General features: G+C 47.8%; 1 protein-coding gene across 3 annotated transcripts in view; it reads right to left on the bottom strand.

Annotated features, from left to right (window-relative positions):
* RXRA (retinoid X receptor alpha) overlaps positions 1 to 23,674 on the bottom strand; it is a 231,978-nt gene extending 208,304 nt beyond the window's left edge. For all 3 annotated transcript variants that reach the window (XM_073314208.2, XM_073314209.2, XM_073314210.2), the window contains exon 1: positions 23,361 to 23,674. In XM_073314208.2, the coding sequence (XP_073170309.1) occupies positions 23,361 to 23,388 (28 nt within the window). In that variant the 5' untranslated portion in view covers positions 23,389 to 23,674. The remainder of the gene's footprint in view (positions 1 to 23,360) is intronic.
* Between the last annotated feature and the right edge of the window lie 1,101 nt (positions 23,675 to 24,775).

Below are 24,775 nucleotides of genomic sequence, written 5' to 3'. Positions count from 1 at the left end.
TTTTCCTCTCTTTTCAGTTGATTTTTCTCTCCCCTGCTGCTGTGTGAAAGACCCACCCAAACAACAGAGGAAAGCATGGCTCTAATCCTGCAGAGATTTAGGCATATACACAGTCCCATTTATTTTTATGGACTACTTACACGTGCAAAACTAAGCACACACCTACCTGTCTGCAGGAGCCTTGTGTAATTGACTATACAGAGAAAACAGTGAAACTGACTACTCACAAAGTGCTGTCAAAAACACTAAGTAAACAAAGTGAAATAACAGAGAAATAATGTGTTTTTCTTCTCTAATCTCTCTCAGTTACAGTAATCTTCGGTATTATCTGTAACAATAGCAGGATTTTCTCTTTAAAATTGCCCACAAACGTGTGATTTTTTTTTTTTTAGGTTTACGGTGTCCCTTTAAAACTACTGAGGAAACCAACAAAACGATGCTTGCTCAACGAGCAGCAGCAGTGTGAGGAAGTGAAATTTTTAAAAAATTGAGTTAAAAACCCCAAACCCGCATAAAACACAGAAAATCAGAAAAATCTGAGCAAGTCTCCAAAGCAGAAAACACAATGGGTGACAAAAACAAACAAAACAAACTTTACCCAGTACTAAAGGGTTCGTGTGTGTAATTTCTCACCATAAAATAAGCTTCACTTACTGAGAAGCTCATGCGACTGGCAATAAGGCACAAAACCTTTCTCCCCCAGAACAAGAGTGTGAATTCAAAGCCCAGAGTCCCCAGAAAGCCAGTATCGCCTTACGCGGTGTGCAGTGTCATTCAGCTGTGTTGGTCCCAGGATAGTAGAATGACAAGGTGGGTGAGGTAATATCTGTTATTGGGCCAACTTCCACTGGTGAAAGAGACAGACCCAGCCCTGAAGTAGAGCTGTGTGCCGCTCGAAAGCTTGTCTTGCTCACCAGCAGAAACTGGTGCAATACAAGATATTACCTCCCGGCTGTTGTGGGTAACCTCTGTTGGATGATTTCTCAGACCCTAACCTAATCCAGGGGCTAGTCCCTCAGGTAGTGTAAATCAGTGCAACTTCAATACACCACCTCAGAATCTGGCAACAGGCATCTACCTGCACCGCAGAACCCACCAGTGTCAATGACACTAATTTGGCACACCCATCGGTGACACAGCTTCCACGAGCACGCTTATTACAGCCTGCTCTATCAGCAGAAAATTACTGGGATTGGCTCAACATGGATCTGGCTCTCCCTTCTGCACCTCTTCCCATCCATAGGGAGCCTTGGACTTCACCCAATGCCTGCTGAAACGTACGGGAGCTTTTCCACTGACTCCCCCTGAGCACTAAACCTAGAGGAAAGCCAGGCACATCAGCAATTACTGGGAATTGGGAAAAACCACGTGTGAACATTGTACGAGTTCAGCCTGATGATAAATACTTTCCGTGATGTTCCCATCTCCTTGGCCTCCCAAACGCAACTATGGCGAGCTCTGCTCAGCAACAGACAAAAGTCACGGATTTCACATGACTCAGGCCCTTTAAATGCTAGCATGCCTCCTCCCTCGTTGGAGCGGTGTAGCCCGCAGACGCATGGAGCCGTCCACAGCTGCTGCAAATTGATTGATTCCCCCTGTGATGGTCAACACAACTGGCCGCAGCATCAGAGGGAAGCTGGCTTTTGATTTAGTTTCCTGGACTAACTTTAAACCATCCCCCCCCCCCTTTCCCCTCCCCCCCACACACAGTCCAACTCGCTTTAACATCTGCACGGACTTTGGAAATGTTCCTTAGAACCACGTTCCAAGTCTTACGGGACGCTAACTCTGGTGAGCAGCGCTGGCCTGTGTAATCTGCTAGAGCCCTCCACTGGACTCACCCAAAGGAAACACGATTAGCAGCCTCCCGACACCTCTGTAAAGCGAGGAGGGGCCAAAACAAACCAGGGGGAAGGGGCTGGAGTGGCAGCCCTGAAAACTAAAGTCTTGTCCGTGCTGCAATGCTTGGGGACCTACTGACCGGGTCCTCGCACACGTCTTTCCCAGCCAATGTGCCTGAACCATGGCGGAGCCATCTGTACGGTAGAGAAAGGCGCTCCATCTGTGTAGCCCATTCATTCTCTAGCCTCTCTGCAGAGGCTGCCAAATAAGGCGGAGGTTCGTGAGACATGGAGGCTTGTCCACCAGGAAGTGGACTAACAGCCTCCCCACCCCAACCTTTCTTGTAATAAATGTACGCAGTAGCAAGGGGCTCCGTTAATTCCTGGTGATGTGGAATGCAGGCTACACTCGTGGGTTTAGAAGCATCGGACACACAGGTTCCGTGGCCTGTGATGTGCAGGAGGACAGACGAGATGACCATGATGGTCCCTTCTGACCTTCAAGTCTATAAGCCTCTGACGTCAAGGGGAGCCGGCACCTCATCCTGCTGAGCGCAAATAAAACAGGCCCAAGGGGGTATCGCAGCCAGCTGTGAAACACTTTCAGGTCTGGTCCCACAGAACCATCTGGCTGGAAAGGACCCAAACGGTCATCCGGTCCAACCCTCTGCACTAAGGCCAGACCAGTGTCAATCGCAGTCAAAAACCAAGTTTATCACTGAGTGTCATACGGTGTTGAAGGGTTTTGTTTACAGTGCCGCTGGCCAGGGGAGGAAGGAGAAGGAGGGTGGGGAACCACCTCTCAAATGAGCAGGGACACGAGAGATGGAGCCAGCGCATTTAACCTCGGGATGTCACCATTGTATTGACGCCACCCACAGAAAGGGCCGCACACTCCACACGCATTAGGGATGCTGGGCATGATGACCTGTGACCTCTTTAAAGTCCTCCTTCGCCGTAATATGAATCTAGCCCTGAATATTCTGGCCCCACCGAAGTGTCCCCTTCCTTCCATGCCATGGCTGGGAGGCTAAGTGGGGCAGTGGAGGAAGAACCTGAAATCCACCAGGAGGGAATGTGCTCTGTCTAGCAAGAGGCTCACTCATGCTGTAACCCAGACATTCCTGAAAGCTGCCTGGCCTGTTCAATTTCACTGCGCTGACACAACAGGAGCGGGGAGGCTCTGCCTTAACTACCTCCCTTTTCACAGCCCTCTAATGACAGCCTGGAGCAAGAAGCCAGCCCCAAAAGGAGGCCACTGCCTGCTGTTTTCCTGTTGGCCTTTAGAAAGAGATTGCCATGAAATAGTTAAGGGATCCCAGTTCAGGTCTCCCTCTGACTTGACTGAAAGTCCACAGGGCACTTTCCTGCCACGGGCTTTAGCCCTCCCCTTATGGAAGCTGATTTTCTTGCTCGCAAAACCATTCCACCCTGCTCTACACTGTGATCGTCTAGTCTGACCTCCTGCATGGCACAGGCTGTACACACATCCCCAGGCCTCCAGTTCAAATCCAGCCCAGGTCAGACAAGCCTGGGGGGTGGAGCTCTACTGAAGTCATTCACGCTAGCTGAAGATCCGACAGCAAAAGTCAAGGCCTGCTTTGATGGCTGCTCAGCAGCGCCCGGGGGAGTGCGTTTGGGAGGTTTCAGTCCTGTGTGTAGTGGACAAGTTGTCCACACCACAGAAAAAACCACCACATGTGACACTGACTGGATCCCTCAGGAGAGAGGCAAAGAACTGAGCGGTCATGAGACTTAATTCTTCTTTTGCTCTTTGGGATGCAGCCCCTACATAGCAGGGTGAGGGGCCTTCGAGCACATGGCTCGGGATAAAGAAGAGATCTCTGTCTCCAGGGTTGTCAATACAGCCCCTTTCAGTAGGGCTACACACACCAGTTTTTAAAACACCAGGTGATGTAATGATAAGCCAGTATTTACAATTCTGAAAGCATCCCACGGGCTCCATCTCTTCCAGCCGCCAAGCACACTCTGTACTCTTAATAAAATAATTGAAATGATGAATAGCCCCACACAGCATTCCTCTTCTACAGCTCCTGACAGGGTCAGGGATGGATGGAGAGTCCTTCTTAGCTTTCTTTCAAGGCACAGAGAGGATTTCACCTTTTTCACAATGAAATATACAATAAAGAATAAAAGTGTGAACAGTAACCATGATAATTCCTTAGACTTCCACAGAGCCTTTTCTTGGAGGATTTCAGCACCATTTACAGATGTTAATTACTAGCACACCAGTGAAATCATTGTCTTAATAATAAAGTCAGCAAATCACTACAGGTCAATTTCATTTCTTACTTTGGCTGGTGCGAGGCTGAATCAGTTCAGTAGAATCAATTATGTCGACCCTGCCGATTTTAATGGTATTACAAATATCTCACACCAATCCATGGCCGGCTCAGACTTTAACTCCTGCTAGAATATTAGACATTGAAGAGCATGCCATAAGTCAATGGAAAGCTGGCTTTGAAATAAAGCATCATATTGGATCATTTGCTGCCAAGTCATGATGTATTGATGATTTCCATACGAACAATTATACAGGAGACCAACTGTGCTATTTTTAGGTAGACTAGCTTCTACCTTGTTCATTTGCAAGGATACATTCAGAGGGGTGAACACAGTTTCATTTTTTTCAAACCAACTCTCCCTTTTAGGTGGACTGGAAGTTTCACTATCCTAATTCTTGTTAATATTTGTATGACTGTAGTCCCTAGAAGAATGTTGTCGTAGGCACTTCCCATGATAAGAGGTGGTCTCTGCCACAGAGAGCTCACAGTCTAGATAGTAGAGAGAGTTCATTTTACAGCTGGGGATCTGAGGCACAGACAGATATAAGTGACTTGCCCAAGGTCACACAGGGAGTCTGTGGTAGGGATGGACATTAGACCCCACTCCCCTGAGTCCCAGCTCAGTACTTAACCACTAAAAGCCATCCTTCCTCTCACAATGCTACTGTGTAAAGTGCATTATTGGACACCAACCAAGGTAAAGCTAAGGCTTCTTGGGATCTATTTATTGTCCAGTCTCCCCTGGTGGCAGCTCGTTAGCAGCTGAAAACCCTGCCCTGAGTTCCAGCGACCGAGCTCCCAAGAGTCAGTGGAAAAGCAGGTTGGCTGGCTTTTCCCTGTCCCGAGTGGAATGCAGCTGAGTCAGGGAGGCATCTCCCTGAACCGCCCCGACGCGGAAGCTTCAGGCATGAGGCAAAGCTCACTGACTCTGGTTGCCTCGCCTTGTCTCTGAGTCTCAGTCACTCACCGGGATCCATCTGAAGCCGAGTGTCAAACACGGCTCAGGATGGGATTTGTGCAAGGTTTGCCTTACAGCTGGCATGCTGAGTGGGAACCATGGCCCAGGCATGTCAGGGACAGTAGCTGATCCTACAACAGCTCGCTCCTACTGAGTGAGCAGACCTTGGGGCTTCTGTGCTCTGGCCAGCGCAGACTGCAAGTCTGATCCTTGGTTCCTCTGTTTCTGCACTGGGGGTTTTGAAGCCACCTTGACACTCTCTATACTCTGGGCCTGGCCCCCAGTATAAATTAGAGTAGCCACAGGGCTGCTCTAACTTAGACTCTCATTTCTCAGTCCCCCTGTGGGCTCTGAGAGACAGACACTACCTATGACGCAGAGCACTCTGGCCATGCCCCGACACACCCTCTACTCTGGGAGCTGGGATATGTCTGGCACAGAGCTCTTACACTAACTGGGGAGGCCCCTTTGCAAGAAGTATTCGCAGTGGGTCATTGCCACATGCCAGCGCAGCAAAAAGGGCCTCTGTGTAACTGGGAATCAGGCCCTGGGGGTGTTTCAGAGGAGTTGCTCCTTGGCAGAAGGACAGACAGAGGATTGCCCAACACCACTCTCTGCTCAAGCAGCAGTGGCCTGGGCTTTTGGGTAGGAAGGAGCAGAGTTTTAGTCCCACAGCTTGGATGGGTGTGGAGTTTATATAGTCACTGTGTCTGTTAGCTGCAATCCCGGATTTGTTGCAACAGGCTGACAATAAATCCTCCTCCACGTCGCACAGACACAGACACTTGGGCCCAGCTCTCGCCCACGGGCACCTTTCCCCCTAGTGGGACCCAGCCTCTTGTTATAGATGCTGCCAGCACCCACGTTGCTGCAGCACATCCGGCCTGCTACCCAGCATCTCTGAGTAATTGGGGCAGTAACGCAGTGTCCATGAAACAGCTGTGAGAACAGCTGTACATGGGAAAGCTCTCAGAAGGAGGAGCAGCAGCATTTGGGCATAGAAAGAAAACCGAAGGAGGCAGAGAAAAGCTAGAGCAAATCTTGAATTGGTGCCTCTGGGTTTTAAGGATGGAACCCATTTCTCGGCTAACGTAAAACTAAGGATCTGGCCACTAACTACCATGGAAGATTTGTTGATTCTTTCCCCATAAGCAAGGGTGAAATCTGAACGACCACATTCTTCCTGTCTAAATTGCTCCTGTAGTTCCCCTTTGGACCCAATATTCTCCACCCCCTGGCCTAAAGAGCTGTGCAGTGTTGCTCTGGGTTGTTAAACAACTGCTATCCAAAAGTGGCTGCATTTCCTTTGTGGCTGAAACGTGATTCCTGGCAGGCAGGCAGGCAGGCAAGATAGATAGATAGATAGATAGATTCTGTGAAGCATTTGGAGATTTTGGGGATGAAAGCAAGATCTGATTTTTCTATTTGGCACTTCATCGCTTGCATTTTCAGAAGGGCTCAGCACCCACACCTGGGAACAGGTTTTCAAAAGTGCTCAGCTCCCTTTGGGCACCCAAATCAGTGGCCAGGCTCTCAAAAGAGCTCAGCACACTGGGTACACCTTGAACTGTGAGCTCTTTGGACAATCCAGCTGCACATGCCGCATTTGAAAATACTACTGCAAAAGAGACTAGAGCCTTAGAACTGGGCTACAGGGATGGGGAAATAACTCCCTCCCATCCCAAGGGTACCTAAGAACATCTGCTGTGGTACACCGAGGATTGCTACAGAAGGAGAGGGCCCAGCACAACATACACGGGGGCACTGGCTAAGCGGCTCTCCAATATATTTATTAACGTGCTAGTGAGTCCCATTTCCAAAGCCAGTGGCACCATCTGTAAAATGGGGATAATGATATTGACTTCTTTTGGAAAGCGCTTTGGTATCTACCGATGGAAAGGGCTATATAAGAGCGAGGTGGCATTAGTTATTCTAACAGGAAGGTCGTGTGGATGGCAGAAGAACGTAGAGGAAAGACCTTCATCTCTCCCAGCACAGCTATGTGTCTCCTAGGTTTCTTTCCTCTGATTTACGCCTAAGACTGTTTTTCCGTACACGTAACTCCACTGCCATCAATACCATTGCTCGTGCACTGTACATGACAGCATTCTCTGGCGGCCTGAAAACTTCTTAGCATGTGTTCTGTGAGAGATCTCATTCTCTGTAACTCTTCAAAGAGCCCTCTTTAGCGGAGAGAGAGCTCAGGCAAGGATAAAGTCCATTCATGCTGCATCCTGTGCTCTGCAGCGCTGTTTGCTTTGGGGGCGAGCAGACAATGTGCGATTATGTGCAGCCAATGGAATCTGTGTTCTTTGCATCTGGCTGGGAGACGGTGGACAATGCACTTGAGCAGTTAATCTGGGACCTGAGGGGTAGGTCCGACCAACAGGAAATCAGAGACTGAATTTTACACTGCCTTGGAATGCAAACAAACATGAAAGGGAGCAAGCAGGGCCTCTGACGTGGGCAAATAAAGGACTAACTATGCCTCTGTGTTCATTAGCAGAGAGGGAAGCACAAATTGCAACCACAATATACCAACTGTGTACTCTGAATGGGAGACAATTATAACCAGGGGATGTGAGGGGGAGCGTACAGCCATGGGTTTGTCACTATCAGAGTGCTGTATCAGCTCACCATTTGAATACACCATGCTGATCCTGCACCAGTAAATGTAGGATCTACTCCTACTAAAGCCCCAGTCATTGAAGTCAACGAGCTATGTTGATTGACACCAGCTGAGGATTTGGCCTATTGACTTCGATGAAAGCAGGATCAAGCCCTTGTAAAGAAACAAAGGGCTTGATTCCCAGATGGTATAATTCAGCCTAGCCCCATCCAATTTAATGGAACTATGGTCAATTTACACCATCTGGGGACCCGTCCCCTGGACTTTAATGGAGTTACACTACATTACACCAGCTGGAGATCTGACCTATTGACTTCAATGGAGAAATGCTGATTTACAGCAGTTAGGGATCTGGCCCATTGCCTTCTATGGACCTATGCTGGTTTACACCAGCGGAGGACTTGGCCCTATGCGTGGCAGCCCGCTACAATCCTGAGTTTCTCAGACACAGATGCCGGGACCTTACAAAGCCGCTTCATTTCATCTGCATGCTTTCTTGCCACCCCACCCCCCCAAAACGTCCATGCTGTGTCTCTGGTGGAGTCTAAATTAACAGGTTTCAGAGTAACAGCCGTGTTAGTCTGTATTCGCAAAAAGAAAAGGAGTACTTGTGGCACCTTAGAGACTAACCAATTTATTTGAACATGAGCTTTCGTGAGCTACAGCTCACTTCACCGGATGTATACTATGTAGCTCACGAAAGCTCATGCTCAAATAAATTGGTTAGTCTCTAAGGTGCCACAAGTCCTCCTTTTCTTTTTTCTAAATTAACATGTTCCCAGAGCTGGACGGTGCTGGAGCAATGGCGTAAATTGGCCCAACCCCGCTGAAACAATGGAAATCGTAGGTGATGAAGAGGCGGCAGACAAAGCTCTTAAACATGGACCCTGGGTTTTTTTATTTTTTTGGTGGTCCAAAAATAGTGCCTGGTTTATTTGACTTTTTAAACCTCCCAAGAACAGTGTTCTTGGGTTGGTCGTTTTTGAATAGCTAAGCCGTGGACATTTCCAACCAAGTCAAAGCAACTCTTGAGCTAGGCTGAATATTGGGCCTAAAGGAGCTGGCAGCCTTCTGGGTCAGAATTAGCACAGCAAATGCGATTCTTTGACGAGGCTGCGAAATGCAGCCCAGAGGGGTGGAATGCAGTGGGCAACACCACGCTGTAATTGCGCCAGCTGGAGCTACCAAGAAACCTCCCACAGAGAGCGGTAAACACGTCCCTCGGTGCCAGCCCGAGGTCTGGGGTGGCACAGAGGGAAAGGGAGAGCAGGGAGTTGGCCGCCAGAATCCAACTTGACTTTCACTTAAGGGCCTTCTGGGTGGTCAGATTAGCTGCTTATTCCCATCCTGTGAGGGATCTCGCAGCAGAATGAGTGAAACATCAGACAATGTCAGGAAACATATAAACCTCCACAGAGCTAATGAAGAGAGGGTATCATGCCCATGTTAAGGATAAAGGTTTCTGGGCAGCGGTCTGAGGATAAAGGCAGGCAGTCGCTAGGAGGATAAAACTTAGCAAGGGGCTCAGTGGAAAGTGGGGGAGCAGGAATAGAAAGAACTAAGGTGGGCTTATTCGGGGAACTTGTTGATGACCAAACGATGCAAATGCTGAGCTCGGCAATCAGGACTCATTGAATTTAACAGGCCAAATCTACAGGCCTCCATTTTTGCACGTGTGACTGACTGCGTTTAAGGAAATGGACGTGCCACCATCGTTTGCATGCCAAAAGTAGAAGTGGGCTGACCGGTTTATACCAGGGTGCTCAGACATGACCAGTGGGGCAGACAAGCAAAGAACAGAAGCTGGCCGAGCCTGGCTGGAAATCAGACCTTATGGATCTTTGCTGCACCCACGGTTACACCGCAGGGGTGTCCCAGGGCAACAGCAGGGTCTGGTCATTGGACCAATGGTCATTGGGCTAGTGAGTTACAAGCTCTCCAGGGCAGGGACTGCATAAGTTACACAGGTCCTAGCGCAATGATCCTTGAGGGAGGTTCCTAGACACTGCTGTAACCTCAGTAAATAGAAATGATACACAGGACAGCAGCCCCCTGGTACTGCCCGCTTGCCCATCTCAGCCAAGGCCGAGCGATGCTGCTCTTATGTGACTGGGCCGGCACTCACAGGGGTGTACATCAGGGGCAGGCAATAGGCGGCCCACAGGCCAAATCCGGACAGCCACATGCTTTTGAATGGACCCCGAAATCTTTCTATTTACTTATTATTATCGTTATTGTTAGTATTTTTGTATTATTTTCTCTGGAGTCTGGACCTTGACTATACCTTGAGCAAGAAATTTGGACCCTGACAAAAAAAAAGAATTGATTACCCCTGGTGAGAAGCCAGCCCTTCTCCTCCATAACCCAAAGAACCAGATTCCCACCCTCACCACACAGGGCCAAACATGCACACAGAGGCCAGACACACACACAACCAGATTTTCACCCCCGCAACTACACACATGACCAGATTCCTGTCCCCAACACACACACATAGCCGGATTTCTATCCCCAGCACACACATACAACACACATAACACCCCCTCTGGACCAGATACACACACAGACCAGATTTTCACCTCCAAGACACGCACACACTTCATCTTCAACTGGTGTAAATCAGCTCTGCTCCACTGACTCCCATAGACCTAAGGGATTTTACACCAGCTGTGGATCTGGACCAGGAGAAGAGAGAGCAAGCAATGACAGCAACTTGAAACCTAATTTCCATTGGACCTGGCGCACCACTACTAACCAGCACCCGCTTCCAGCGATCCCCGAGTCTGCAGTGCAGCCACAGCAAAAGGGAAATGAAGTTGCAAAGGTTATCATTTGAATGTTTGACTGAGCATAAAAATCCAGCTCTGAAAACAAAAAAGGGAAAACAAGAATGGAAATCGGAAAGGGGGGTCGAAATAGGAATGACTCGCTCACCCACTACATGTATTTTCTGTTAACAAAAAACAACCACCCAACTAAACAAATTTACATTTTTAAGAGTTTCTATAAAAATAAATGCCAGCTCTGTTGTAAAAGTTTATCTGTCTCTGTGTGTGTATGAGAGAGAGAGAGAGAGAGAGCGTGTCTGACTCCAGTATATAGATGTCATTATTTTCATGCATCTGCCTTACCCAATTTTATTTAGTTGCTTTCTGCACCATTTCATGCTCATTTCTGCAGCTGAGCTAGACAATTGCTTTATAACTCTAGGGTGCAATTTCACTGTCTGTGAGACACACACACACACACACACACGTGTGCACGGGTGGGTTCTGGGCTGAGACAAAGCCACAGATAACCATCGCCTTTATTATCCCCCAAACATTTTTCTTTTCTTTTCACTAACTTTAAAAAACAGGGGAATGAAATTTAAAATTCCAAGCCACCTATCTTCATTTATGATTTGAAAGGGATCGTGCAGGGGGAGCAAGGAGATTAGCTCTAGTGAGCTCCGTCTTGCTTTAAGAATTCGGAGGGTGCATGGGAGAGCAATCTTCTCTCACGCTAGGTACACTTGGAAGGGGACAGGGAGAGGGAGAGACTTGCATGTTGCAGGCTGGAGGGCAAAAGCCTGGTGAATCACACTGGATTTTCATGATCAATTGAAAGTCACACTTGAGTAAGTGCAGGTCAAATGCTAGGGCTGGATTTCAGGTACAGATTCCAAGAGGATTATTCAAGTGGCTGAAGTTTCACTGGGACCAGGGTGGTTTGGATCACAGGGTCCTCTGCATCTCTTCGGAAGCCCTGTCTTTACCTCACCGTTCCCCCTGTGCCTCCCCGCCCCCAGTCTTACAGCCACCAACATGCATCTCTAAGGGACCATTCCTTCACCTTCAGGAGTGGTCACTACTGAACACAGCCAAGGGGCTGATAACCATGCACAGCAGATCAGGGAAGACTGGAGCTCAGCTTGAAGGAAGCACTTGCAGCTACCTGGTTCAAAGAAAGAAAGCCATGGGTCTAATAAAAACGGGGCAGGAGAGGAGTTCTGCCCTTGTTTGCACCCAGGGGATATGGCCCCACCCTGCCTGTTTGCCAAGTGGGTCGTCTGCACAATATCTGGGGCAGAGGAGTAATGGGGACCCGCAGAAGATGGGCACCTTGAGCCAGAGCCTGCACAGAAGAGCAGGGGCAAGGCCGGAGAGCAGCTGGCACCAGAGGGAAGTAAGAAAGGCACCTGTAGTAAACACGCCTGTAGGGATGAAGAAAGGGAGAACGCTTTTCACTGGAAACCTGAAGCACGGCCAGAGGAGATCAAGCGGGCTCGATGCACGCATTTAAACGCAGAAGAATTAAGGGGTAAATACAGCTCTGGGTGGGGTGTGAGGCTCTGCGTTAAGCACACCCCTCTGTGGCAAGGGGAAGCCTTCACTCCCAGATGAAGCCTTCACTCCCACAACCCGCTCGGCTGGCTGGCAGGGGGATGCCCTCGGGCGCTCCCAGTGCTGGGTTCTCAAAAGCGCAGCAGCACATGCCCCAGCGAACAAAGGCAAATGAAAGGATCGGCCTCATCTCACGGCTGCTCCTCGAGATGGGAGTGGGGTCGGGAGAACGAAATGGTGAGGCTGTTTTTTGCAGATCAAGCGCCCCCATCCCTGGGACACTCCTCCGCCCCGTCCTGCTCTCTCTCACCTTGGCTCTGGCCCCTCCGGCCTCGAGTCGGGCAGCTCTCCTGTGGAGCGACTGCTGCCGCCTGCCTTCTCCCGTGTACAAAGAAGTACAGCTACCTCAGGGTCATTCCCAAGCGACTCCGTTCCCTTCAGGATCCAGTCCCAAACTGCCTTCGTTCACATCGCTCTCCATGGCTTTGCTCCTGCCTCTCACTTGCCGGGTTTCTTTCTAGCCCCTTCTACACTTTCCGCTCCCCTAAGGCCAGCCTGCTCTCTTTCCCGCCACACAGTCACCACTCCTGGTGTGTGAGTCCTCTCCTTTGCAGCCTGTGCCAATGCAAAGCAGCCCCGCCGAATTTCTCTCTGTTTCAGATCTTACCTGGACATATATCTATTCCCTTATGCCAGCACCTTCCCATGGCTCACCCTCCTATCACCGACCTCTGCAATTGTATCATTGACTCTGGAATGTGTTGGTGGGACACACATCACCCATGACGAAATTGCATCGAAACAGTCCACGGAAAAACTTTCCGGCACCAACCTTCAGCCAAATATGTAATTATAATAGGATGCTTCTGACTTAATACTGAGAGCCCCAGAGTCGAAACTAGACGACATCCATCCCTCACATTCTTGGCAGCTCTGAATACAAAGGGGTCTCTCTGCAAGCTGAGTGGAGCTGTAAACCTCCAAGGGCGGGGATGCGTTAGGGACTTTGGGTTCGTGTTCTCATCCCCCTTTTTCTATCCTTCCCCACACCCAGTTTCTTTCTTTTTCTTGAAAGTCTATAAAAGCTGATAGAAAGCCAAGGCTCCACAAAGAGAAAGACAACATGAAAAGTAACAACCAGATGGGAATCCCGTTCCCATTTTATGGGTCACAAATACCAGTCCTGCACCTTTTATCTCTCTGCTCAGCTGCAATCACACACACGATTCAATACAAGGAAAAGGGGCACGGTTCAGAGGAGACCCAAATATGCAAACAATAAAGGAACCTGACCGCTAACTGTGATGGGAAATCCATCCGACAAACTTGATTCTGGCAGTTCCTTCTGGCAGCCCCAGCGAGCAAGTAATTAGCCAGAAAGGTCTCCAAAGCCACATTTTCTTCCACTTCAAGTTAAAAAGTGAGGTTGAGATCAGAAAAGTCACTACGTAAAAAAAAGGTGACACCTGGTAAATTGCACTTATCTTCTCCCCCTGTATTTTCTGAGGCTTTCCTGCTCCATTAACTAACCAAAACAAGATTTTACTGCCCAGCAGCCTTGCAAAATCGTCAGGAACAATAGCTAGTTTCAGGATGGCCAACCCCAAGCATTTAAAGGTCATGAATCAGGGCCCCCAAAATCATGAGATTGGCTTAAAGATCATGAGAATTTTATAAAATAATACAGTGGTTGGTTGTTTCCCCTTTGCCTTCTGGTTTTTGAGCTGTTCGTTTTCATTCCTATTCATGTTTTCAAGTGTTTCTCCCCAGCCATATGGGATAGAAACTTACTTCATTTTTTAAAGGAAAGCCAAGATTCTCACACAATCACCTGACCTCAGAGAGTGGGTGTGTAGGAAACACAACAAATATTATGAGACTCACGATAAAGTCCTGAGAGTTGGAAGCACTGCCAGGCCACACACCAAAATCTATTCACCGTTCTCCGCAATTCAAAAAATACACCTGATTCTGATTTCAGTTTTACCAACATGTATCTCCATTGACTTCAGAGAGATTACTCTGGGTTTACACGACTGTAGATGAGCTCCAAATGAAGGCCAATGTGAGCACAATGTTGACTGGGCATGGGGAGGGACGAAAGGATCTAGAACCTCAGTGTAAATGTTGCCCTGTTTTGAGGGGGCAAGTGCTGCCTAGACCTTGCTCTGACTCCTCTGCACAGGGGAGAATTTCACCCCTTGATTTCATTCTGCTTAGCTCAGTCTCCAGATCCAGACTCTCCTCTCAACAGTGAGGTGGAGCAGAAAGAACCCTGCTCTGTTTCCAAAAACCTGCCTGAGGTGCCAGCAGAGGTGGCCAGAAAAATAACCCCTGTTGCCAGGCCTAACCAGAGCGTATTCAACACAGATGCTGTTGTTGGGGAATCCAAAAAGCCAGGCTGTCCCCACACATACCCAAGTTACAGGGACTCTGCCAAACTTAACACTTCCGCTTGGTTCACCTCTTGCTCACTACCGTGCTAAATCAGGAGTGACTCTATCAAAGTCAGTGGAGTCACTCCCGTGTGAAACTGGTGTAAGTGCTGGGAATCGGGCCCAGCATGAACACGGAGCCCTCTCCAGAGTCTCCCATCCCAGTTTCTCAAAGCTCTTTACCAGCAGAAATGAATGGAGCTGAATGACGTTGGACATATGCAGTAGAAGGTGATGCATAGGCCCTAATCCAGCACAGCACTAAAGCACGCACTTAAGTGGCGGGGCAGTGGGGCCTTTATCTAGTGCACTAGATTGGGAGCTAACAAACCTGGGGTGAAATCCTGGCCCTCTCGATGTCAACGGGAATTTTGCCAGTTACTTCAACGGGACCAGAAACTCATCCCTGGGATCTAATCCCAGCTCCGCCATTGAGTGGCTTTGTGGGACTTTGAGGAGACACTTCCCCTTTTTGTGCCTCTGTTTCCCCTCCGACTTTTTTTCTATCTCGTGTATATTTAGGCTGTAGGCTTTTCAGGGCAAGGACTGTCTCTCACTATGCGTACATACAGCCCCTTGCACAATGCAGCCCTGATCTCAGTTGGGGCCTCTAATGTAGACACTATTGTAAGACAAAGAATGGGATGATACTAATAAATCATTTTAAGTTGGTGAGTAGTCCTATCTGAACTGGAATCACACCCCAAGTCAAGAGGCCTTCCATAACCGCAAGCCCAAGGTTGTTTAACTCAACTTCAATAAAAAGAGGGGGTTCGGGCCAGAAGACCAGAAAATCCCTTGGCAACGTGTTCAAACCAGAGCACGAACAACTGACACATTTTAGGGAAAACCCCCCTGCCCTAGAATGTCGGCTCAGCACATCCAGGACCTGCCCCATCTTCTTTTCTAATGCCACTTCACTTTCTGTTGATCAGTTGCCAGGAAAGCTAGTCAAAACCCAGAATTTCCATTCCCCAGGGAATGCCGACATTTCAACATTTGTTTTAGTTCCGACTCAGAACATTTTAAAAAATGTCCCATGAAACGAAATTTTCTGAAATATTTCATTTTGGATCAATCCAAATGTTGAGTTTCGGTAAAGCATTTTGTTCTGATTTTTTTAAAAAAATGTTATATTAGCATTTGGAATATAATTTTTCAAACAAAAAGTAATTTCAAAATGAAAAATCAAAATGCTTCCTTTCTGGGCGGGTTTTCCCCCCAAAACAAAACTTTGTCAAAATAGACACATTCCAGTAGAAAGTTTTGATCTTAACAAAGCAGCATTTTCTGATGGGAAAATGTTCCACTGGAAGATTTTCAAGCAGCTGTAGTTGCTGGCACGCGAGGGAGAAGAGAGATAGTTTGTAGGGTTTTTTAAATTCTTATTTGTGGATCTCCCTTCAACTGCTTTGCTCTTCCTTCGCATCGAGAAGCCTTTGGAGAGATGCAGCCTCTGGTCTCTTCTACTCTGTCCTCCCTCCCCCATCTCCATTTCTTTGAGAAGTAGGAGGGGGGAAAAATAAAAGACCTTCAAAGAGGAAAATGTCAGAAAGCTGCTTTTTGTATGTGTATATCAAATGTTCAGCGCTATCCCACAATCTGGTCTTTAAATGCAATAAAATATGGCAACTACTGACAAAAACAATTAAAATAAAACCACCCAGGCAGCTTCCTCATCACTTTGTAGTTATGGGAAGGTTTAAAGCCCACCTGGGTCTTTTAGGAAACATTATGGAACCCTCTCCCTGGTTTGGATCCTGCACTGACACATGGCTTAGTTCTCCTGAGCGCCTTTCCATTGATAGGTTTCAGAGTAGCAGCCGTGTTAGTCTGTATTCGCAAAAAGAAAAGGAGGACTTGTGGCACCTTAGAGACTAACCAATTTATTTGAGCATAAGCTTTCATGAGCAGCTCACTTCATCCGATTGATGAAAATCCATTGATAAAATCTCAGACTTCAGAAAGGAAGGATAGACTTGTCATTAAACAACGCAGGAGATCTGGGTTTAATTCCTGGTTTGGCCTCAACCTCTCTGTAAGACCTTGGACAAATTACTTCATTGCTCCGTGCCTCAGTTTTCCCCGCTCTAGAATTGGGATAACGATACTTCCTCACCTCCCAGAGGTGCTCTGAAGATGTCTAGGAGACGCTCACATACAATGGTGCTGAGGGCCATGGAAGTGGATAGTAAAAGTCCTACTAGGTCAGCTAATCACAAAGGAGTGTCCCCTACAATATACACCACTTCCCTCAGCCTCGTTTTCAATGTACTGAGCCATGCACATCCATTCTCTATAAGAGGCAGCGTGGTTTAGTGGCTAGGATATTAGACTGCAAGTGTGTGGAGTTTGGGGATTAGCACAATCCCCTTCATCAGCGGGGCCCTCTGTTCAAATCCTGGTGCATGCCACTGGTGGAAAAAGAATTTGATGTCACCACACAGATCAGCAGCAGCACCATGGTGCAAGCCTGCATTCAGGAGGCACCAAGACTGGACTTCTCTGGGGTACTACAGCTCATGGGGGGGGAAGGTGCATTGGCAGCGCTTGGAGCGGAGCAGCTGGGGATCAGAAAAGTTCAAGCCCTAACAAACAGTACCAAAAATGGGTAAACGCCTTTGAACCTGAAGGTGTATTTGTCTGATAAACACCAGAGCTGCCCTGCCGTAGTGACCAGCTACAAAAGCTCCCCAGAAAGAACTTCACAGCCTTACACTAAGTTGTTGGCCACTGGCGTATCCAGCAGACCGACATCAAGCATGGGGTCAAGTGAGCTTTCTCCTTATCTTAGTTTTTACCAAAACACACCCCCCTCTCAACCTAGTAAATGAAGGGCAATCCCTGAACCAAACCCTGCACGTTCTCGGTGTAAGGAATCACTCTTGACTTCCAGGGCTTTCTTTGCCCCAGAATGTAACCTGACATCTGGATGACTCCAGAACTTCTGTGAACTCGGGTCTCGGGGGGGTCGTGACATCATCTCAAGCCAGAGGCCCTGCCCTGCTCCTGCAAGGAGATCAGCTCCAACATAGCTTTGTTTCTTTATTTTTGTTAACGGTGCCATGAAAAATGCAGACGGGTGGCAGAACCACGGCTGCAAGGAACCTGCCCCCCTACCACAGCCCTCGACACAGATTATTTTTAACCCGTTTCTCAAAAAAATATTTATCTTTGCATTCAAAAGGTTGCGGGACAACATTGTGGTATATTTCTCCAGCAAGATGTTTTGATTCTCCCTTGGTCTGCGAACAGGATGGAAATGCCAACAATAATATTTGCAATGAATAACTAAAATTCTGTGGATTCCGCTCTGTGTCTCTTTCTTTTAAATAAAATAAAATGCCCCTAATAAGAGAAGGGTAGATTCTGCTCTCTCTCATACCCAGGGAAATGTGGATTCCACTGACCCTCAGGGAATTGATTCCACATGTATAGCAGAGATCTGAATCCAACCAAGGCGTCTTATAAACACGAAAACCCCTTTCCAACTTATTTTGCATATGTAAAGTCGGGAGGTCTGGCACCATATTAGAGTCAAAGATAAAATAGCTGAACAGAAGAATTATTGTGCAAATCTCAGTCCCCTGAGGGCCTGATCCTGGGCTCCATCACCTCAAGGAGATGCTAAGCACCTTTATTTGTCCAGGTCACAGGATTTCCTTTTATTTACAAGCACACCCAATGAAGACTCAATTGTCCCAAGATCCAGGAAAAAAAATATTTTTAATAAAAACACATCCTGTCAAAAACTGGCCTTTTCCTCAAAATCGAAAATTCTGCCAATTATTTTTTTACATTTTTCTCCATTTTTTTCTGACAAAAACCTTTTTTTCATTTTGCAGAGGAAAGGGTTCCTCTTTTGCCCTCTTTTTTCTTTCCCCTCCTTTTTTTTCAGCAGCAAAATAGGCAAAAGGAGGAAAGTTTCCCCAGAGAAAGAAGAAAACAAAAAACATTTAAAAAAAAATTATCACGTTCTAAATCCATCCTTTTCACAAACCTGAAAATGAAAACAGCTTTGAAATTTTTAATCTTTTGGGGGTTTCTCCTCCACCCCCTCATTTTCCACCCAGCTGTAGGCTACATCACATCTTCCAGCTCATTAACAGTGTATCAGGATACAGTTGGGGCCACAAACAGGAGGAATCAGTCTGACGTTGTCTCCTCTGTGACGCCTTTTGTTCACATAACGAAATCCGCCACAGAATTCTGCCCAATGACCAGTCTCGGATGGTGACCAGGCCCCACTTAACACGGATATAAGCAAGTCAAGATGAAGGTGCATAGGCTGTCCAGAAGTTTACACGCTTGGTGGCCTTTACCCAATCTGGATAGTTTCTTATGCTCCCCAGCACTTTGTTCTCTACCACATTCCTTCCTTCAAAACAAAACCCTGCCCTTTTTTTTTTTTCTTTTTTGGTAATCCTGCCTGACACTTCTGCTTATTTTGATTGTAGTTTCTTGGACAGCCAATACTAAAGCCACATCTTGAGCAGCTGCAACTGTCCCTGGCTGAACAGCTCCGATGGGATGAGAAGACGGACTTTATGAACATTGAAACCAAACAAACTGAGCCACTCTGCGACCTCTGATCAGGAAACTGACCTTGGATTCAACAAAAGCCTCAGATTTAACTGTTTCTTTCCTCCAAGAGCCTGATGCTCAAGTGTGATTGTCCTAAATGCACCTGTTCCGCAACAACAGGTACAGCTGACTAGTCACAATAGATTTTTTTCCCATCTATCCATGAAACAATGAAATAGAAGCAGGCACAACAGTTATTGGTTTGTAACGTTCAGACATAGACCAAGCAAACAAAAACAGAGATTAGTTTTGCATCTGTATTTCTCTTATCAAACTCTGTCTATCTTGGTATTTATAAAGTCCCAGTTCAGCCGAGTGCTAGAGCATAACCAAACTAACCCAAAGCATACCATCAGCCTGAATGTCTGTAATCTCGTCCCACCAGCCGGTGCTGAGAGCATGCACGATAATATCTTCTTGTTTTTCTCCTTCTGGAGAGCTAGTGCAGCATGGCTGATGTAAAGGGGTGAGTCCAAAAGTAGGAAGCCCCTGGCCATTTCATACCTAGATGAAATCTGTAGCCAGCTACCAAGAAGGCCCATGTGTACCAAGAGGTATCTGAGAGTTTCACTCCAGAGAATAATCCACTCCAGTGTCCCTGAGCAGCAGAGCCATCTTGGTAAGGCAGTCATGGGAAGGGAGGCAGATACTGAGATATCAGAAGATATTAGGAGTCCTGAGATACTAGCCATTGAAAGACCTTTGGAGGGGAAGGTTAGGGCCTGGTACTACCTGGAGGGCATCAAGGGACCGTTCTCAGAACCCCACGGAAGTTAGAAGATGTACTGGCACACGGTGCACTAACTGGCGTTTCTTTATGGCATTCACTGGTACTTAGATAGGTACATTAGATTACAATCTTTAATGGGCCCAGCTCTGCCCTCATTTACACTGGTGACATCAGTGGGGTTACCTGAGTGCCACTGGGGGCAGAACTTTTGGCCAGAAATCTTTACTTACTGATCCTCTTTAGGCCAAATTGAACCCCAAGGAGTCTTCAGTGGGACTGCATAGTACCCACAACCTGATTTGGGCCCTTTACCAATATGTGTTCTCTGTGATCTTCCAACTAAGATCCCTATGGTTTGCAGGGAATACAGAAACTGCACAAACTTTTTTGTCCGTAATTCACCCTCTGATTACAACCGCCAGCTTCCCCCACTGTCCCGCTAGTATTTCTAAAACAGTCCTATGTTCAACAAAGTCAGCCTCCGGTCACTTCTCCCTGTTCCTTACCAATCAGACTCCACAGAGCTGCAGACGACCCCGGTCCCAATGAGACACTCTGATTTCACTGGGAAGGACTCGGCCGATATTCCGAGGGGTTCCTCTCTCTTTTTAGCTCTGCGTCTGCCCTCTGGACCAAACATGAACCTTCATCTCCCCAGTCTGAGCCTGGTGCCCTACACACAAACCAAACTTTTACAAAGGCAGGTGGAAAACGCCCCTGGGTAAAGCCTGGGAATTGTTAACACCCGCAAGTCACTAACATTGATCTCCCATTTCAAACAGCTCCTGAAAGCGGACAAATCTTTTAATAAACAGTCACGGTTTGCTTTTATTCCCTGCCCCTTTACTGAAAGCTAATGGGTTTAGCTGGCATTGTTGATCTCCTCTGAATGCTTCACTAGACAGATCCTGATGGGCTGAAGTGTATGTTGCAAATTTCCATAGCAGAGAACCAGGCCCTGCCCCCAACATTTATAAATGAGTTTATAAATCAACTTTTTTTCATTTGCAGCAGGGTAAAAATCCTTAGACAAGTCATCAGTCTGGTCCCACATGTTTTTCCCCCCTCGAGATCAAATTTCTAATAACACTACATTTTGTTTAAGGCATAAAGCGCCCGGCCATCAAAATATCTCAGCAAACCGTAGAAAAACACAAGTATCGATTTAGGAAGTCAGTGGAGGTTTTTGCCTTTGTCTTCCATGCGAGTGCCTCGGTGCCTCCCAACGTGAAGCGTAAATAACATGCAGGGCTGCAAATAAAAGTAAGGCATGTGTTGGGGGAAGGCAGAGAGAGAGAGCATCACAGTACTCGGCAGAACGGGCTTTTTTAATGGTTTGGGTTGCGCCACCCCAAAATAACGGTAATAAAAAAAATAAATCTGTTGGATTGAAAATGAAAGATGTTATGGGTGTCAAGCTGCAAAGAGATCTTTCCACTTGGAACAGCCACTTGGGCACTTCGGGGGCATTTTTATCTCCCATCAAAATCAATTGCATGTGGCAAGAACACCCCAATGACTTTTAGGACCATATCAGGTCCAGAGGACCTGACACAGCGCGCTGAGGCTGCTCCAGCGGTCGCACGGGCGAACGGAAGGGGCGGCTTTTGTTGTTGTTGATTCCGCCGTACAAAAAGAGGCTTGCGTTAATTAAAACGGCGACTCCTTAAAAAAGGGGCCAGGCGCGGATATGAACCAAGCAAAGGCAAGAGAATTCAGAGTTCAGGACAGCACAGTTGCTCTCGCTGTCCTGCATCGGGCTAAGGTGCTGTAGCTCGTGTCGTGTGTGTGACCAGCCCGAGTGCCCCACGAATACAATCTGGGGGTAAAAAGGTGAGATGAAATTTAGGGCCTGATCTTGTGCCCACTGATACATCATCAGGAGTTTTGCCATTGAGCTCAATGAGAGCAGAATTGCACCCCCCCCCCCATCTGAGCTGTGAATTTCCCTGCTTCTGTAGCTCAGAGTTATTCTCCCAGATGAGTTTGATATAATTTTTTTTAATGCTGACCTATAGGATAAGTGCAAACCCACGGCACTTTTCTGAAATCGAGACATGAGGAAGCTTTTACTCTTACAAGCCAAGACTTGACTCCCTTGCAGAAACGTTGGCAAAATCCAGCTGGAGATACACTGAAAACACAGTAAAACAAAAACAAAGAACCATCAGGTGTGGCCCATATTTTCTAGAAAAAGAAGGAAGATGCCACCGAAATACATCTTTTGGGTCCACACTTGCCTGTCAATGTTTAACCGGCAGGCACCTTTAACCCCAGCGATTAAATTTATCTCTGCCAGACGGCACACTGCAAATGCCTACAGAGGAAGGACAGGAGAGGGGTGGAAAAAAAAAAAAAAAAAAAAGGGGGGGGGGATGTAACAAACAAAGTAGTAAATAAAGAAAAGAAAAAAGGCCTGGTTTCATGTCAAACACTGCTCCAGAAATAAAACAGAGCATTAGCTCAAGGCAAGGCAAAGCCACAGCCCTGTTGTGCAAAACAAAACAAACCAGTGTCTGGAGTGGGGGACGCCCCTCGAAATGTCACCCACCGAACACCCTGCTTTCACTCCAGAGCTGCGTTTTCTTTTTAAAGGGACAACGCGGAAGGGGCTGGCTTCTGTGCCCCAAACCTGTGGCCGGAGTCTGAGGAGCCACTTGGAAGGCAAACTTGAGTCATTGCTGTTGTCGCTCCGGCTGCGCCGTAGCTGGTCCCACGTTTGAAAATAGCGCTTGCGACTGTCACTTTCCTACGCGGATCTCTCTCCCTCGCGCGCGCAGTTTGCTCCCTAAAAATGTCTCCAACTTGTCCAATCTCCCCTCTCTTCCTGCCCCCCCCCACCCGGCCCCACGCCAGCGCGGGTTCAACGCAATGCCAGCCCCCTGCCATCTGCCAAGCGCCCAGGACACGACGCAACCCACATTTCCAACCCAGGGTCCCCTCGCTTTGTAAACCAAAAAAAAAAAAAAATCAAATCCCCCCCCCCTTCCTGAGCAGTAGTTTAATCTGTGGTTTCCCTCTGCAAAACACAATGAAGCTCACTCGACACGTTGTCTTACCCCAAAAAGGCTGGGGGGGGGGGAGAGGGGGAGGGAGAGTGAGAGAGAGAGAAAAAACCAAAAACCCCAGACACTCATCGGCTAAAACTGTTCCTTGCAAAGCGGGACAAACCGAACAAACAAGGATCGAGGCTTCCGAGGGCAGTGGGCGAAACTGACAACAACTCTCCACGCGGCAGCGTTCACCCCAAATGCCTCCCGTCCCCATGCATTAAACAAGCTTTCTCCAGCCTGCCGGCCTGCCTGCAATCGCCTGTGGAAAAGGGGGCACGGGGGTGTCCCGGGTCAAACGATCAGCGCTGCCATTAAGCCACTTTTCTCAGACACCCCCCCCCCCACACACACACACAAACACACACATCTCCTCCCTCCACTTCTCCGACCGTCTCTCCTTTCCCCGCTTGCCCCCCCAAACCCCTAGCGAGCTGGAGCGTTTCAAGCCCAAGACATCGCGCCGTACGGCAAGAAGAATCCTTTGAAACAAACTCACCCAGTGGCAGGAAATGTTTGGTGTCCATATCGGGTGTTTAACTCATGCCAGAACGATTTGTGAAGATCGGTGGAGGCAAAACACACACACGCGCGCGCAGAAATCAAAGCAAAAGAGAGGAAAAAAAAAAACTGGGGGGGGGAGGCAAAAAAAACAATCAAAGACTGCAGCTTTGCATGGATTTAACAGTCAGCAGCGGCAGAAGGCACACGGCCCGGGAGCGGGGGGCGGGGGGGGGGTAGGAAATCCAGTCACAGTGTGTGTAAGCCCAAGGCAGGGGGAGTTGTTTCAAACTCACCCAACAATGTAACTAAAGTACTTGTGTCTCTGTGTCTCTCTATTCCAACTACAGAAGCTGCAATGCAAAGGGGACCCCGCCAAGGGGGAGCGGGAGGGCCAACCTGGTAGCAGCGACGGCGCTGCCCGCTGGGAGGCTGCAACCAACCAATGTTAAGGGTTGGCGGCTGTGTGCTTCTGTCCTCAACTAGTTTCCTTGAGGGTGGGGCGGGGGTTTTAAGAGGGGGCTGCTTTAGGATCAGAAGGACAACCATGGTAAATGGTCTTATGCGTGCAAATGTTAATTTAACAAAGCTGCAGGATTTAAAGAAGACTATTACTGGCAAATGCTGGCAAAGTGCCAGCTCACAGGTACATTTATTTGAGGAGGAGGAGGATAAAGGACCTGCTCTGTTGTGTAAATGCTGCTAGATAAAGCCCTTGCTGGAGTGACTCCCTTCAGTGCTTTTATGGGGCTTTTTGTCTGGGTTAGAAAGGCTGGACCCAGTCCTGAAACTCGAGTTTGTACAGGTAAGTAGCTAGTAAGGTGATTGAGTAGAGCCAATTACACCAATGGGATTACTTCTGAGAGTAAAGGATGCAAGATGGGGCCCTTTGGGCTGAGATTTTCAAAGCTGCCTACGGAATTGATTTTGACGGGAGGTTGGAGTGTTCGTATTCCGGAGGCAGCTCTGCAAATCTCTCAGCCTTATAGAGAAAATTGGTGGGTGGGTAAATAGGCTAGATCTGCTAGTCCGTCTGTCTGTCGGTTGTTCAAATGATCAGTCGATCTACCATAGATTCATGCACGCGCACATAACAAACCACCTTTGTGTCTGTGACACAAGTCACAAAGTGCGGGCTTAAGGAAGACAGGAACAAGGTCCTGCCCCTCTGGAAAGAGCCAAGTGTGAGTTCTGACTCAGGTTGTCTCATAGACTTTACGGTCAGAACAGGGACCATCATGATCATCTAGTCTGACCCTCCTGCTACTTAAACATGCTCTATTTCACTTCCTGTAACAGAGATACAAGTCAATAACTAATGGTAGGTGTGCAGCTTATCTGAGAGCTCACATGCCCACTCCAGCCTCTCCGGTGCAAACCCACCTTGGCTTTCTTCTGGTTTTAACTGTCTGT

The sequence above is a fragment of the Lepidochelys kempii genome, chromosome 16 (genome assembly GCF_965140285.1).
Source record: "Lepidochelys kempii isolate rLepKem1 chromosome 16, rLepKem1.hap1, whole genome shotgun sequence".
NCBI lineage: Eukaryota > Metazoa > Chordata > Testudines > Cheloniidae > Lepidochelys > Lepidochelys kempii.
This window is presented reverse-complemented; position numbering and strand designations above follow the sequence as displayed.